The 15,209-nt window shown below is 36.5% G+C and overlaps 1 protein-coding gene across 3 annotated transcripts in view; it reads right to left on the minus strand.

Annotated features, from left to right (window-relative positions):
• The window catches only part of MCTP1 (multiple C2 and transmembrane domain containing 1), a 311,966-nt gene that overhangs the window by 134,946 nt on the left and 161,811 nt on the right, over window positions 1–15,209 (minus strand). For all 3 annotated transcript variants that reach the window (XR_004646273.1, XM_034774661.1, XM_034774660.1), the window contains 5 exons: window positions 9,768–9,870; window positions 7,651–7,753; window positions 7,221–7,322; window positions 6,800–6,874; window positions 4,614–4,733 (listed from right to left, as the gene is read on the minus strand). Coding sequence is in view for 2 of the 3 variants with exons in the window: in XM_034774661.1 (XP_034630552.1) it covers window positions 4,614–4,733; window positions 6,800–6,874; window positions 7,221–7,322; window positions 7,651–7,753; window positions 9,768–9,870 (503 nt within the window). In the remaining variant the exon portion in view is untranslated. The remainder of the gene's footprint in view (window positions 1–4,613; window positions 4,734–6,799; window positions 6,875–7,220; window positions 7,323–7,650; window positions 7,754–9,767; window positions 9,871–15,209) is intronic.

Genomic DNA, 15,209 nt, shown 5'->3' on the forward strand with positions numbered 1-15,209 from the left:
TTGGTGTCAAATCGGAGCAGCTCAGCTGAGGTGGGTCTGATGGTGGCTTTCATGAGGATAGCCTTCAACCTGATGTCTCGATCTTTTTTAGTGTGGGGTCTAAAGTCTATATAGATCTGGCAATTGTCCCTCATGTGAACACTTCTAACAGCTAGAGTGTGTGTCGCTCATAGGCATAGGTTTGCCAGAGGAGGCATGAAGTTTGAAGCCCAGAGACCATGGCATCCTCTTCCCTTGGAGCAAAGACGTCCTTGATGATAGGAACTATCTATTTACACTAAATATATAGACCTACACTAATTACAATAAGAATATAGACTAAACTATGATAAACTAAGAGTTAGAGTCCAAAAAACACTGGGAAGAAGTCTTGCCTAAGCAAGACTGTCATTCCAGCAACTATCACAAGTGGAAAGAAGGAACTGAGAGCATGGCCGGCAGCACCCCTTATACCAGCACACGAGCATGCGGCTCTAGAGGGAGCTAGAGCTGACTTGACGGATACCACTGAGAGAAAAATCTCTGGCAACAGTGCACTTGGCACACACACACTTAACAAGGAATGGACTTGAGCAAGCACTCGAAGAAAGTTATTTTTTATGAGTTGCTTATACATAAATGGGATATTCAGAGGCACTGCCTTATTAATTTAAATGCTACATTTTTGAATAAGAGCTTGTATAGCATTGTCTGTTCAAAAATAAAGTGTTTCTCCAGTACTGTTATATTTATTGTGAGATATTGAGGCACGGCTAAAAAAAAAGAGTGAGCTAAATCCCTGAACTCCCATTGAAAATAATGGTACTCAAAAGTGAAAGAGAAACCTGGAAAATATTTAGTATAGGTGTTGCATGAGCCAGAATGCCTCAAGCTTGACTTTCAGATCCCAGAATTTGTAAAACTGGGAGTTAGACAAAATGTATTCTTACTTACAAACGGAGCAAATATTATTGGAAATTCTTGAGGAAAAAAAATAAACAGAGAATTCCATGATGCCAATTTTACAAAGTCTTTTTCATAGTATCATCACATTCTAAAGTTCAACAAGCAACTCAGATGTGGCGTATAAGCAATCAGAAAGCATCCACTGAAAACTTTTGAATTCTCTGAGATGAGTATTATGGCTGATAAAATTTTAAGTGTTTACTATTAAACCTACTGACTTTGAAAAGTGCCCCAGTGAATACTTCAATGTGCAAAAAGCCCAGAGTGAATACCTGTAGCTTATTATAGCATCGTAATATTAATTAAGAGTCTGCATGTGTTTCCATTCTAAAGTCTATTTCTCAGTGGTGTACCTTTAACTTCATAATTAAAGTTCTGACTCCATTTCTAAATTTGTGAAACCTAAGCTAGTCCTCTGCAAGCGCACGAGAGAGAGTGTTGGGGAAGAAAGAGGAGAAGGTGGAAAGAATGGGTATTTGTGATTTTTTTTAAAAACTTTTGGTTATTCACATGAGATGCTTGTGGATTATGATGTGAAAAATCATATCTACAGTATTTCACTTTTGTAAAATTGTTCAGAATCTTTATTTTAACCCTGTCTATCAAACACAGCTTGGTCCAGAAACTCCATGTTGGGTTTTTGCTGTTGGCTTCTAAAAGGATTGGTGTTGGTTTTATGGAGAAGGCTGAATGTTAATTTTAAACTTTTATAATAAAACATTTTCTTGTCTGCACATGGAGCTGGGAATCTGGAAAACCCTATTTTTAATCCCTGTTGTGATTCTGATACTGACTCATTCTATGATCTTTGGAAGTCCTCTAAGGGCTATGGTTTGTAAAGGATTTTGAAGCTGAAAAGTGATATACATCAGGTAAGAATTATTATAAAATTGATTTCCAAAGGGAGTGTTGAATTCTGGCACAACCTTAGCACAAGACAACACAATACCACCAACTGAAATAAGTCATGCTTTCACAACGCTGTGCAAGATTTTGCAGGGACCCAAGGAAGCTGTGAAAATCCCAGCCACCATCTTGAAATGAAAACTCCACAGCTCTGCAATCCCTTTTTGAAGTTCTTATAGATTTGGTTTAAGTAACAAATGTCTATTTTATGACAGGCAACATTACAAATGCTTTTTGAAACCGAGGGAGAAAAAAGCTTTAAATGCTTCACAAACACCCATAGGGACTTGCTTCTCAGAAAGAGAGACTCCAAAATAGCAGCCATAGCTGATCCCCTCTTCTGCAGGGCAGGACCACAACACATTTAAAGTCACAACACTGAAACTGATACAGCTTCTCAACATCTGTTTCTAAATTCAATCTAATAATGAACCAATTCTCTTCTGTGAAGAAGAAAGAGTCGTGTTGGTGAATAGAAAAGAAAGTATATTACTATATAACCAGAAATATGTTTTTACTGTAATTTACAATAGCTAGTGTTAAAAAGTATATTTATTATGACACTAAAATAAAATATCTGTATTCATCTAGTCTCAGCTGCTTGTTAAGATTTCTTCTGGTCATACAGAATTTGGTTCTGCTAAGATTTAATGGTTACAGCAGTGCTCCATGAGAAAGACTGGCAAGCGAAATAGACTCTAGCAATGACCCACAAAGCAAGATATCACTCCACTTTCCTGTCTTCTACTGATATTAAAAGGGAGTTCCATGTCAAAAGGAGAACTGAACAAATGTGTATGTATTAATCCTAATAGCAATACAACTAGTACAAAATGCTGCAGCACGTCTCCTCTGCAACACAAGCTACTGTGAGCATATCAAACCTGTCCTCCACTCTCTACACTGGCTTTCCATAGAATTGCAAATCAAGTTCAAGGTCTCGGTCCTTATCTTCAAAGCACTCCATTTCCCGTGCAGAGGGTACCTAACAGACTGTCTAAAGGACCAAGATAGTAGTCAACAACTTCGCTTCTGTGGCACAATGGAACTCTCAACAGTAGGAGTTAAGCTTGTCTGTGCAGGAGACAGGACCTCAGACCAGAGGTGGTCTGAGACTATGTAATGAACAACCCCAGGAACTAAGGATCATCATAAACCTGCTTTTGCTCCAAGTGCAAGGCACATTTATTTGACCTTGACATCTCTAATGTAAACCCATAGCAACAGGCATACTTATTCAATAAATGAATGAATGAATAAAAACAACAAAAACTTTTATCAACACAAGACACTCCATTGCGCATACCTCTCCCTTTGAGAAGAGGATGAGAGAACAATCAACACATGACAGATGTGGTCATGATACTTAATGCACTACTGGAGAGGGCTCAAGTACTATGACAACAAGTGGGATATAAGAACTTATATTGGATAGGAAAGAGCCTTATGGAGAAATGTGCATTATCCTAATAAAGTTTTATCATTCTGAACTCTGAAACAATGAAGTACTAAAAAGAACATTTAAATTATTTTAGATAGCAGGATAAGCCAAAAACAGCCAAGGAGTTCAAAGTCAGACTGACTATTTGTGCTACAATCACACCTTGGGGCACAGCTGAAGCCCCCTCCACCTCTGGTAGAAGCTGCAACCAAGGAAGAATTCACCTTCCAGGGGTAGTGGTACTGCTGCTGTCCTCTGCCAGGGAAAAACTTTAAATTTTAGCCATCATATGAAAGGAGCCCTGCTAGCAGATGCTCCCTGGAAGATACATTAATTCAGTGCAGCTCCAAGATGCCACAAGCAGCTCTTCCCACTTTGTGAGTTGCAACATATGGTTCCAAGCCCCTCAAAAAAGTGTGTGCACATGCGACTATTGCTACAGCTGGTCTTCTCACCAGCAGAACCCAATCAGTGAATCTGGCCACCTATTGGCAGCTCATGTACTGTAAAATGAAAACAAACAAAAAAGGCACATAAATTGTGTCCCCTTAATAAATGTTGAGTTTTAACTTTGTATTTTCCAGTTTTGACAAGCATGAGTAAGTTTCATGGGATCACTAGATGCAGAACTGTGGCCAGAATTTGGTATCTGGTGATTTTTAAAAACTGCAATTTAAGTGGCTGATTACATTTTATCTAAATAGATGCTATTGATGTTTAGGGATGCTCCCTTTTTAAAAAAACAATTTTAAAAGTATAATTTTTTGTTAAAAAATGAAGGAGTTGATCCCATTGGTAATGTATATTTCATATTGCTGAGGTATACTAAAAATTCTTATGAAAGCTTTGCCACCTCACTGTTTTGATCCATTTTCATTTCAAAGTACCAAAATCATTAAAAACAATTTATAGACTAATTGTGCCATATTCAGCAAATTGAACAAACTGAAGTCAATGCGGCTATTTGTGAGGGTAAGATGACTAGGGTCCGGTCCACAGTTTACAAAATTGTGTTTTTGTTATATCAAACTAGTTTTATTTAGATAAGTGCAAATTTAAGTATAAACTATGTAAGCTTTTCCTTCTTTGTACATATGCAATTTTAAAATTGTTTTTGAAATGTAAATGTAAAAAAATGTTCCATGACTGAGACACCTGGGTACAGCAAGTCCAATTTCAGCCAGAATACATACAGCCATTCTGAGGACTGGATTTTAGCATGGCAACTTTGACATTAACTTTAACTGTAGCTACACAAACACACAACTATGATTACCAAAGGTAATTAATATGTATATGAAGTGTTACAGGATGATCATACCACAAAAGCAGCCAGACTCCTTTGGGGCGAATCCCAGTCAAAGCAACTGTTAACATAGTAGGCAGCATTTATGAGCACCATGACACAACGCTTCATGCGGATAAAGTTCCTTAATAGCAGCTGTGGGAAAGATGAAAAGATGAAAATATATTCAGAAAAAACAAGACTTCAAACTATCAAGAGAGCTTGCAACATCTTCAAGCTCATTCTCATTAAAGCAAGTTAGTAAAGTTGAAAGAATATGTCAAGTTGTTTAGTTTATGGATCTAGAATAATATCAGTATTTACTGAAGAATGGGAAGGGGAAGCAAATCGGGACAGTTATACAAGTCAGTTCATCACCTGTTGAACTTAATTCTAATGTTTATAATTTTGAATGACATACAAATGTCTGTGTTTTTCCCAGGCATTTCAGATATTGTGTTTAAAAAATATAATAAACAAGAACATGAAACTTCATTTGCAAAAATTCAAGCATTATTTGGTCAATGAAATTTGGGAGTTCTATTAAATATGTTGACAAAATTTTTCAAAATTGGGTACCTAAAATTAGGTTTTGCAGTCTATATTTAGACACCCAAGTAAGTGGCATGATTTTTCAAAAGTGGAGCATCCAGTAGCTCCCAATGAGTTCAATGTTTTGACAATCTTGGCCTTGGTTTTAAAATTTGTGTTGTGGGCCATTGTACACAAACTGCAAAATTATAACTCTAATCAAACAGATCACCTATATTCAGTGCTTCCAATTTTTTCTCCTTTGCTTTAGAATATCTTGCTATAGTTGCTTTTGCAGTCATCATGTATTTTATAGCATTTATCACTGTAATCTTAACCATAAGAAGTCTTATTCTTATCTGCACAAAACTGAGTCATAAGGAGATACAGGTTTCAATTCAGGGAGAAAACTCTTTAAATTACCTAAAATGATAATGAGACCTAATTTATAAGAGAGCTGAATGTAGTAATGAATCATTTAATTTAAGTTTAGGATTAACACATTAAATTCATCTGTGAAAGTAAAATCCCACTATTCATCAGGAAATTTAGACATTTTGAAATGCTACTGTATCTACCATTAATTCAAGATCTCCCTTTGTAATTTTTGAATAGTCCTTTTCTTTTATATGATGTATTATATTATAAGCAAATATCCTAAAACTAAAAGAGGGCATTTAAAGTTTATTGCCAACTGCAAGCAAGTACAATAACCATCATTTTCTGTTATGAAAGTGGGGAGAACGGCGTATCTTGAATAAAAGGCCTTCTTGTTTGTTTGCTGTAATAATGGGGAAAAAATGCAGCTCTAGAAACTGCTTTCCTTACAATAGTGAAGAAAGACAGTATTTTGCCCTTTACAATCGCTTCAGTGAAATACAATGGACAATGCATATATAATTCATGTGGCAGATATTGCAAATCATATTAATGTTTATGAAGGCTCATTAGTACTTGAATAGACTAGGATCTGACAAAATAAAATTGTTTAAAACGTTCCCCTTTCCCACTACAAAAAACCCTCTACTCCTCACAGCCCAACCAAATACCCAGTTCCCCATAACTAAAATACAGTACTGTAGAAAGTAAAATATATATCTATATCTATATATATATATAAATATAATTTAGGACAAAAACATAAGATGTGCCTTTAAAATAATTATTAACAGAAAATATTGTAACCCTATGAGGCAAAAATATTTGAAAAGGAAAAGGGGACACAGTTTTTCCAATCTGATGGCCCTGAAAATTTATAGATTATTTGATTTTGGTAGTCTCATTTGAGATTCTAATAGAACACAACATTTCAAACCTAGCTAAGAGAATGTTAATACACTTCTTATCCCCAAACAAAATGGAGTTCTTTCAGATCAAGATTAATGGCATAAATTTATGCTAGATTTAGCTTACATCCACCTGTGCTTATAACCCGATATGTGTGGACACACTGATGATTTCAATTGTGTTCTCACGCACACATTTCACAGAAATCAAATTGCAATTTACAATGAACTGATATAATAATTATATATTTGTTTTTCTCTCTTCTTGAATCTCATAATTTAGTTTTGTAAACAGATAATGGAAATGTTATTCTTTTCCCCCACTGAAGTTTGACATGAGGTGTCTAGAAGCTTACACCTGATATTAAGTCTTTGCAAAAGGATTAGTCTTTTCTTACGCTTTACCTGCTTAGACAGTCTGTTTTCCTCTTCAATGTACTTCTGTTCTTTGGGCATTAATGTTCGTATGCTGGCTTTCACCTATACATCAAAATATGTGTCAATGTTATGGGCTTACTTAATACTCACTATACAGACTTCAATTTGCAATAATTACTAAGTTTCAAAGTCATAGCTGCCAAGCCCATAAAATATAAATGTATACCCAGGCACAAGTTTCTGTTTCTTACATTAGCAGCAATAGCAGCAGCAGCAGCACAGTAACAAAAAGAGTGGGTGTGCCAGCCAGTGGCAGAAGAGTATTCTGTAGTATACATCAAGGTTTAGAGAAAATGAGGAATGACAGAAATTCTCTACAAATCAGGAACAAAAGCTTTCATGAAACTGAACTCTTTAGCAGTACAAAAAAGCCAAAGTTAAGACTTACAGCATTAAAAATCACATCTATTTCAAGATAGATGACCCCCTTTGTTGGCCCTGTCAGCTGCTTGTTTTTCAAGACGTAGGCTTTCTGTTCACCATTTTGAATCTGCGGGAAAAGGACATGACAGCCGTCTGTCTCGCGGTCTCCACTGAATACACTTCCTCAGTAACCTTTGACCCCCAGCTGCTGAAACTGACAGAGAACCCAAAACAACTGTGGCAATTCTGACAAGTACCTGTTCATTACCAGGACCAAGTCTGTCAGGAAAAATTAACTATCATGGGATTCAACATGGCCGTGAATTGAGTATGTTAAAAATTTTAGTGTTCTTATTACAGACCTTGGTTGAGAAATGACAGACAGAGCTGAGATTTTTTATGTTTTCCTTGAGCAAAAGAAATACAGAGCAATATGTCAGGTGAATGAAACTTACAGACAGCAACGGTATAGCAACTTTGCCCAGAAAGTCAGCACTCCGATCTCTATCTTCGTCATAAACTGTCACTTCAAGAACTGAGTGGATATCTTTAATATTGCTATTCAGGAAAAAATACACACAGAGGAGCGGGCGGGAGGGGGAGATAAATGTCACCGATATTAATGGTTACCAAGGACAAAAACATAATAAAGTTAGCAAAAAGCAAGTAATACGTATATTTTTAAAAAGTATCCAGAGAACAAAACTTAGGTAAATGAAAAGCTCCTGAATGCAGGAAAACCACCGTTTTGGTCACTTCATAGACAGCATGGCAGTCCTGTTATTTGCATGACCTTACGCCATTAGACATGATTCTTCAAATCTTCTACCTGGTCTGTGCACTGCAAGAGTTACAATGAAAGCAGTGCTGAGTAGCACTAAGGGATTTACAGATGCAGACAGCAGATCTGATAGCCATAAAAGACTATCCTTAAAATATTACTGTCCTTGAGATAATTTCAAATGGCAACCTCTTTGATAGCTGTAGCTCTCTCAATGAAAATAAATAATAATGAACTAGCTGAGCAGATCTTTGGGCTCAGAATGAGCCCTCTACTTCCAAAATTCCAGTTTAATCCAAACTATGCAATAGCCACACTAAAAAGAAATTTGGGAAGATGTATACAAAGCATATAACATCATTCAGCATTTTATAGTATTTCAGCTACTAGATATTAAATAGTCCATTACCATGCATAGCAGATGGCACTGTATGTTGTAAAATCTTATGCGAGTTATTCAGATTTTTGGTTTGGAAAAAGAAACAAAAGTTGTTTGTTCTTTGATCAAATTGCTTACCCAGAAAACATGAATTAAAGGAAAATAATTCAACTTGGGTAAAACACACACACACACACACACGCACACACAGGAAATTTCTTTTTAAAGGCAAAATCAATCAGCAAATTTGGGACTATCCCAAACAATTGATACAATTATACATATTACAGAAGATCCTGTGAAGATCCTCCTTGATGATTTTATGAGTTTTTCAATTTGATTTCTGACCAGTCTTTTGTCCTTTACAAAAACATCTGATTCCTCATTCAGAGAACACAGTCAGGTAGTGGAGGTTGATTAGTTACTGACTCTCTTAGCATTAATTAAAAGAATTAATGAAGAATTTAGCACATTTTTACAGATCTATAAATGAGAACTTGTGAGGAAGCTACTGAGAAGTACAATTGTGGGATTTTTCTTTTGTTCAGTGTTCATTACTGAGGCCCTGTCACAGAGGAAGGGGAGCAGCGATCTATAGATCCTGTAGCATAGGTTATAAAGAGATGACTGACAAATTTTAAGAACAATGGGGAAATTAAATTAGAGGTTGTTTTGGGATCAAGAGCAATACTTAATATTCTCATTTATGCCAAACACACAAAAAGCTAAAGTTTCTAGTGGGCGTTAGAGTGGATTGTTTGTGGATTTCAGTTTTCTGATCCGTTTTCTTCTCATTGGTGCCATGCTGCACTCAGGGAGAAACAAAGTATTAAAAAAAGAAAGAAACAAGGTGACACTTCATTCTTGGAAGAAAAATTCTACTTTGAATTTGTCAAAACTTTTTATTGTTTTCAAAACCATAGAGAAATAAAAACAATGTACACCACTTCCTCCACAAAATGAATGTTTCAGATACTGCATTTTATCCAATAGCAGCACTGCATGAGTATAATATAGAATACTATTGTGACACTTGTCATTTGTCATTTGTCAAAATGAGAGGAAAAAGAAGTGTGTTTTACATTTCTTCACACCGTTAACTAATGTTTTAGAATTACATTTTATAAAGTTCATAAGCATCAACCTATTTCCTCATTTCCAAACTCTAGGCCCTAGTCCTGTGACATCAACTGTCACTAAAACTAGTGGGAATTTAGAACGCATAACACTTCACCTTTAGCATCTCATAGGAATGGGACTTATTTTCTCACCGTCAAAGTGAATTAATCTTCATTTTTTTAAAAACATTTTTTGATATCCTCAACTGAATTCCTTTTCAATGAATTATTTGGTTTAAAAAATAACCGTCTTCCTAGTTTAGCAGTAGATAGCTCTGATTTTAAAAAACTTACAATGTGAAGACTTTGTTCCATTCAGGGTTGAGATTCTTGTAGACTGTATGTGTCAGCAGTCTGTCATTGTTCAACTCAACTACACAAAATGGGTCACTTTTACCTAGAGAGAGAGAGAGAGAGAGAGAGAGAACACATGGAACAAAATCCATGAATATTCTGCACCTAAAACTCACAGAACCACCTCTCAACTTGGATAAAAAAAAAAGCAGTAAATGTAAAGATAAATTCATATGTACTGCTTTTCTGATCACAAACTGCATGATCGTTCAAGGTGCTGAGCACAACCAGAAGGCTTCGAAGAGTCTCAGCACCCTGCATGATCAACCGTATAGTTAGCTGTACTGATCAGATAATTATATCATCCTGACACACAGGAAATTAAGAAAGAGGCATAACATGAAGCAAATTATTCAGCTGATACTTCAAGTTAGATATTTTCCCTCAAATAATAATAAAAACTCAAACTAATTCATGGGGGGGGGGGAGAGGGGAAGAGAGAGTGTGTCCAGCTCTACGTCTATTTTTATTTCCATAATGATTACTTGAAGAAGACAATCACTTCACTTTGTTGCATCATTTTTCCCCTCCCATCTGATTAATTAATAAAATGAGGTAGCATTTGCTCAACAAGAACATTACACATAAATTCCAACATAGCCAAATTCTATGCTTATTTATATGCATGAGCATCCTATTTAAGTCAATATGTTTAACACAAGGTGCACATGTGTACAGAAGTTGCATGTAGGACTGTAAATCATTATTAAGGGTACCAATACATTAGTGCCAAGCTCCAAAATAACTCATACTCCTATAAGTTGAGAGAACTATGTCTCCCTCATGCAAATTAACATCAACAACTAAACCGTGTATTACAGAGTGGCTCATCCTTGTCTCTGGTCTGTCCATAGAGAGCAAAGTGTTTGAAAGTTATTGAGTGTTGGCATTAGCTCTTTACAATCAAATCTAGCATACTAAGCAACTATATTTCACAATGTCTTCAATATTCCTGTAATGCGATGTCATGTATTATAAGAACACATAAATTCAATGGCTCAATGGCGCTACATTAATGATATTAGTAAGGCATGTAATTTGTTCATACCTTTTACAAATGACAATGAAATCAATATTTAGACAAAGCTCTCCAGAGGTCTTCCAAACTGCAATATTGATTCAGATTACAACAGAGGTTAATGTGGATATTATTAACTTTAATGATAAAGAATAATTGTTTTAAATACAATGTGAATTACAGTCACAGTGGACATTTACATTCTATAAAAGGTTGAATATTACTGAATCTTCTAAACTTGAAAAGAGAGACGGATACAATCTTGCATCTCAGAATGTTTACCTGTCACATACCAACTCTAAAAGGAAATTAGAGACTGATTTCTCACATTTCTTAGGGTTTCTATGTTTCAATATTTCAAAAGAAAAGAGATGGTCACAATTACAAAACAGAACAAATGTACTAGCTGACCAGAGTAAACTGTTATTGTATCATCTCCTTTGTTCACTTATATTTGCATATGATTGTAGAACATGATTTGTGTGAATTCATTGTACACAGAAAGAGGAATATGGTTAAAAGTTTACTTTCACTGCAGTGTTTAAATACCCTTTTCTATAAATAAAGACAAAGTATCTGATACAATAAAATAATTACGAAAATGAAATTATGACAACACTTTTTAATTACTGAATACTTTGATATATCACTTCTTTCCTTAACTCTCTTCTTACTAAGTTATATTAATACCAGTCCAGTCAAGAAGGCCAAATAATAAGTGACATGAATCATGGTGGACATTTGATCTCATGGTGGACATTTGATCACATGCTCCTGCTCCTCTAGACTGAATCTAATTTCTCCATCATTATTGGAAAGAAAACAACCCCTCTGCATGGATAAGTTCAACTTTTTTCAATTCGCCTGAAACAAATGAAGGAATAACGTTGACCTAGCTTTAGGACATAAGGGAATATCATGACACTTTACATGAGGTATCCCATATACTCTTTACTACCCCAACAGAAATTTTGTCACCATTGCCATCTCCATCAAGGAATAGCATCTTACTCGAAAAGGAGGGAAGGGATCTCACATGGGAAGACAAAGACTAATCAATCTTTGTCCATGAGCATATTTTTCCATATATTAAAGCCCTCATATCTGAGTTAAGCAGCTGTATGACAAAGCACCTTGTCACAAGCTGAACTGGCCTTTTAAGGGGCTTTGGGCTACATCTGTGCCAGTGTTAGCTTGCCCCAGGTAGAAGAAATAAGTGACAAAAGATCAAGTGGCTAAGAGTAGGCCTGTGGTGAGAAGAGGAGCAGCTTGTAGTTCAGTGAGGGAGGGGTAGGAGTGGGGATGGGGGCTCAAAGGGAGAGGGACTCCAAGGACAGGAGACTTGGGAATTGATTCTTTATAAAGAGACAGAGAGCAGCCAGGAGGGCTGGGAATACAGGAAGAGACAGCAGGAAGATGACAAGGCAGTTTTGGACTGTAGAGGGCAAATAGCCTCATTGTTCCAACCCTGATAACCCACAGTAGAGGGTGGACATGGACTCCCTATATGCTGCCACTTGGTGAGGGGGAGCAGCGATCCCTGGAAACAAAGTGTGGATGGAAGGACTGACTAAAGCCCAACAGAGGTAGAAGCTGAGCTCAGAAGAAGGGCAGCACTGGAAGATTTGTGTTTGTTTTGAGCTACAGGGCTAGATCACTGCGGCCACCTGATGACACTGGGAATCAGGAATTCTAGGAACTAGTGAATGACAAATTGAAGAAAAACTGAGGGAGAGGCAGGATCTGACACTAGGTTCAGAGGGGCCTTGCTACTCTCCTCCATATTAGCATTTCTCCTGGAAGCATCCAAAATTGAAACTCATACATCATCTTCCATTGTGTGGTCTCTAGAGGTATAGGCACAGCAAACCTTACTCCGAATTGGAAATCAACGTCTCATCTTGAATAAGTGGACATCATCCACATAGACAAATCCAGAGAAATCTTACCCTTCATCTTACTGGTTCTGGACACTGACAAAATAACTATATGCTATAGTCCCTTTCCCAAAAAGCTAGCATTTCCCATGTGTCTATTTAAGTATTTAGCACAAAGGGACTGGACCAACTTAAGACCTCTAGGCTGCCCAAAATATTAATAAGTAACAGTGACTATATCAGGAGGAAGGGGCACTTAGAAGTCTAGGCTCATATACTCCACTCAGCACCATCATAATAAAATTAATTTAAAAAAACCAAGAACTTGACTTGCTTCTACGATTACTTTTGTGACATTCCAACTTCCGTTTGAACCCAGGATGCTTCCCCTTTTTACTTCCACTTTTGCAACAGTTTCATGCCTCCCTTTCCAAATGAATCTCCTTGGATAATTTACAATCCCCTTGTTGTACTGTCTCCCCTGAATCAGACCATAAAAAGAGAAAACTCCTAACCCTGTTCCAAATCAGATTTTTCCAGAGGTATTTTTAATAATTCCTGCTAACACATTTTTCCTCCTCTGATTCTGTAGTATGAAGGTAGGAGAGCCTACCCGACACATTAACTCACCTTGTTTCCTTCCTGGACATCATCTATTTTTTCTATCTTGTCTTCAAAACACAGGCACATTAATCGGTGGCTCCTTCATGGCATCTAAATGCCTTACATAAAGCAACATCAAATTAACGTTAGCTGCAGTGATAGAACTCTCAACTGCCTCAGCCCCTTGTTCTCCTAAGCAAGTCACGTGGCCATGGCCCTAACCTATCCCTTCCACCAAAGCTCCAAACCTGTTGTAGGGTGCAGAAGCCAGAGGAAACTTCTTTTATTCCTAGCACCTCTTCTTCCAAGTGAAATTTTTTTATTTCAGGGCAAATTTCGTTTTATTTCAGGTAATTCTTCAAGCAATGTAGTTGCATTTTTGTACTCTCCTTCCAACCATGCCAAGTCACTAAGGCACTGCACAGATAATTAAGATATAATAAGAATAAACTAAAAGAATTACACTATTGGGTTTAGTGTGCAGGTGCTGAAGGTTGTTGATGGTCTGTGACATACAGAAGGACCAATTAGAAGATCGGGTGTTCCCTTCTGCCCTTAAACTCTATGATGCTAAAAAGCCAAACATGGGCAATCATTTTTCAAGACATGCTTACCCATATTAATGTCTTTTAATCTACTCATTTTAAATATTAGCAGGAAATAGCCACCATACCATTCAGTAAACTTTGCCTCTCATATGGTATCTGAATGAACAATGAGACCACTGGTGACACTTTTCCAAAGTCTCTAATCTCATCCCCCTTTTTATCCTCTCATTATATTACAGCCTAATTCAAAATCAATTGAAGTCAATTGCAGTCTTTTTCTCACTGACTTCAGTGGGCTTTGGAAAAGGTCCATAATGCTCCCACTGAATCTTATATGACAACTTGGGATCTACTAACCTACCTATTTTGACTACCTCAAATCCTTCTTTAAAATGCACTTTTCCCACAAAACTGTCCAATAATAATCCCCCCAAAAGAAGAAAAAGGTACATAATAGAAAATTATATTTTAAAGAATCACACAATTGTAGATTTCATCTCAATTTTCTCATCTGGTGCACTGCACTTTTGGCCTTTTCTGTTTAACTTCATGCAGCAATGATGAAAAAGGCATTTGAGAGGATGGAATGGATTTAGCTACTGTATTTCAGTGCTCTTGATTCCCCTTTTCTTTAGTCCCAACCACTTTAACAATGCAAAGTTATAAATGGGAGTTTTCCCTGATTAAAGGCCATCGAATTTGGCCCTTGATTTAAATTTCTCACTGGTTATATTTTACATAGGTTAAATGCAAAAACATTTTCATTATAAAGTGGTATTAATTATAAGCAACATGAAAATATTAATGTACAGAATGCTCTCCTGCATAATATTTTTGGGGTACATAGGTTAGACATTTTAAAAAGTGAGACTTCAAATGTGTATGACTAGCATTTGCAGATACATTCATTTGGATTAAAATGACAGTCACCAATATTCATACTACAGGAAATAAGATGACTTCCAACTAGGATCAGGTAGAATGTTTACTTCATAGAATTATGTGCATCATGTTTTTTGTATTTCTTTTTTTCATACCTTCTCTTAAAAATCCAATATTAATAACTTTTAGAGAGAGCAGAGCATAACAGACTTAAAGGACAGATGGTCTCTCCAAAAGGGTAATTTGTATGTTCTTAATTAGAGCTGCCATTGATCTATTCTCTCCCTAGAACTGCTAACCTTCACAGAGCTAGATTCATTTCAGCAGACACAAGAAGTGTGCAATGTACCTCTATATGCCCCAAAAAGCCCACTGTGCCCAGTGAAGATTCACTTGCAGCACCCCCCACCAGCTCCACTAAGCTACACAGATGGCTACAGTGAGGATGCACTGA

Source organism: Trachemys scripta, chromosome 6 (assembly GCF_013100865.1).
Source record: "Trachemys scripta elegans isolate TJP31775 chromosome 6, CAS_Tse_1.0, whole genome shotgun sequence".
NCBI lineage: Eukaryota > Metazoa > Chordata > Testudines > Emydidae > Trachemys > Trachemys scripta.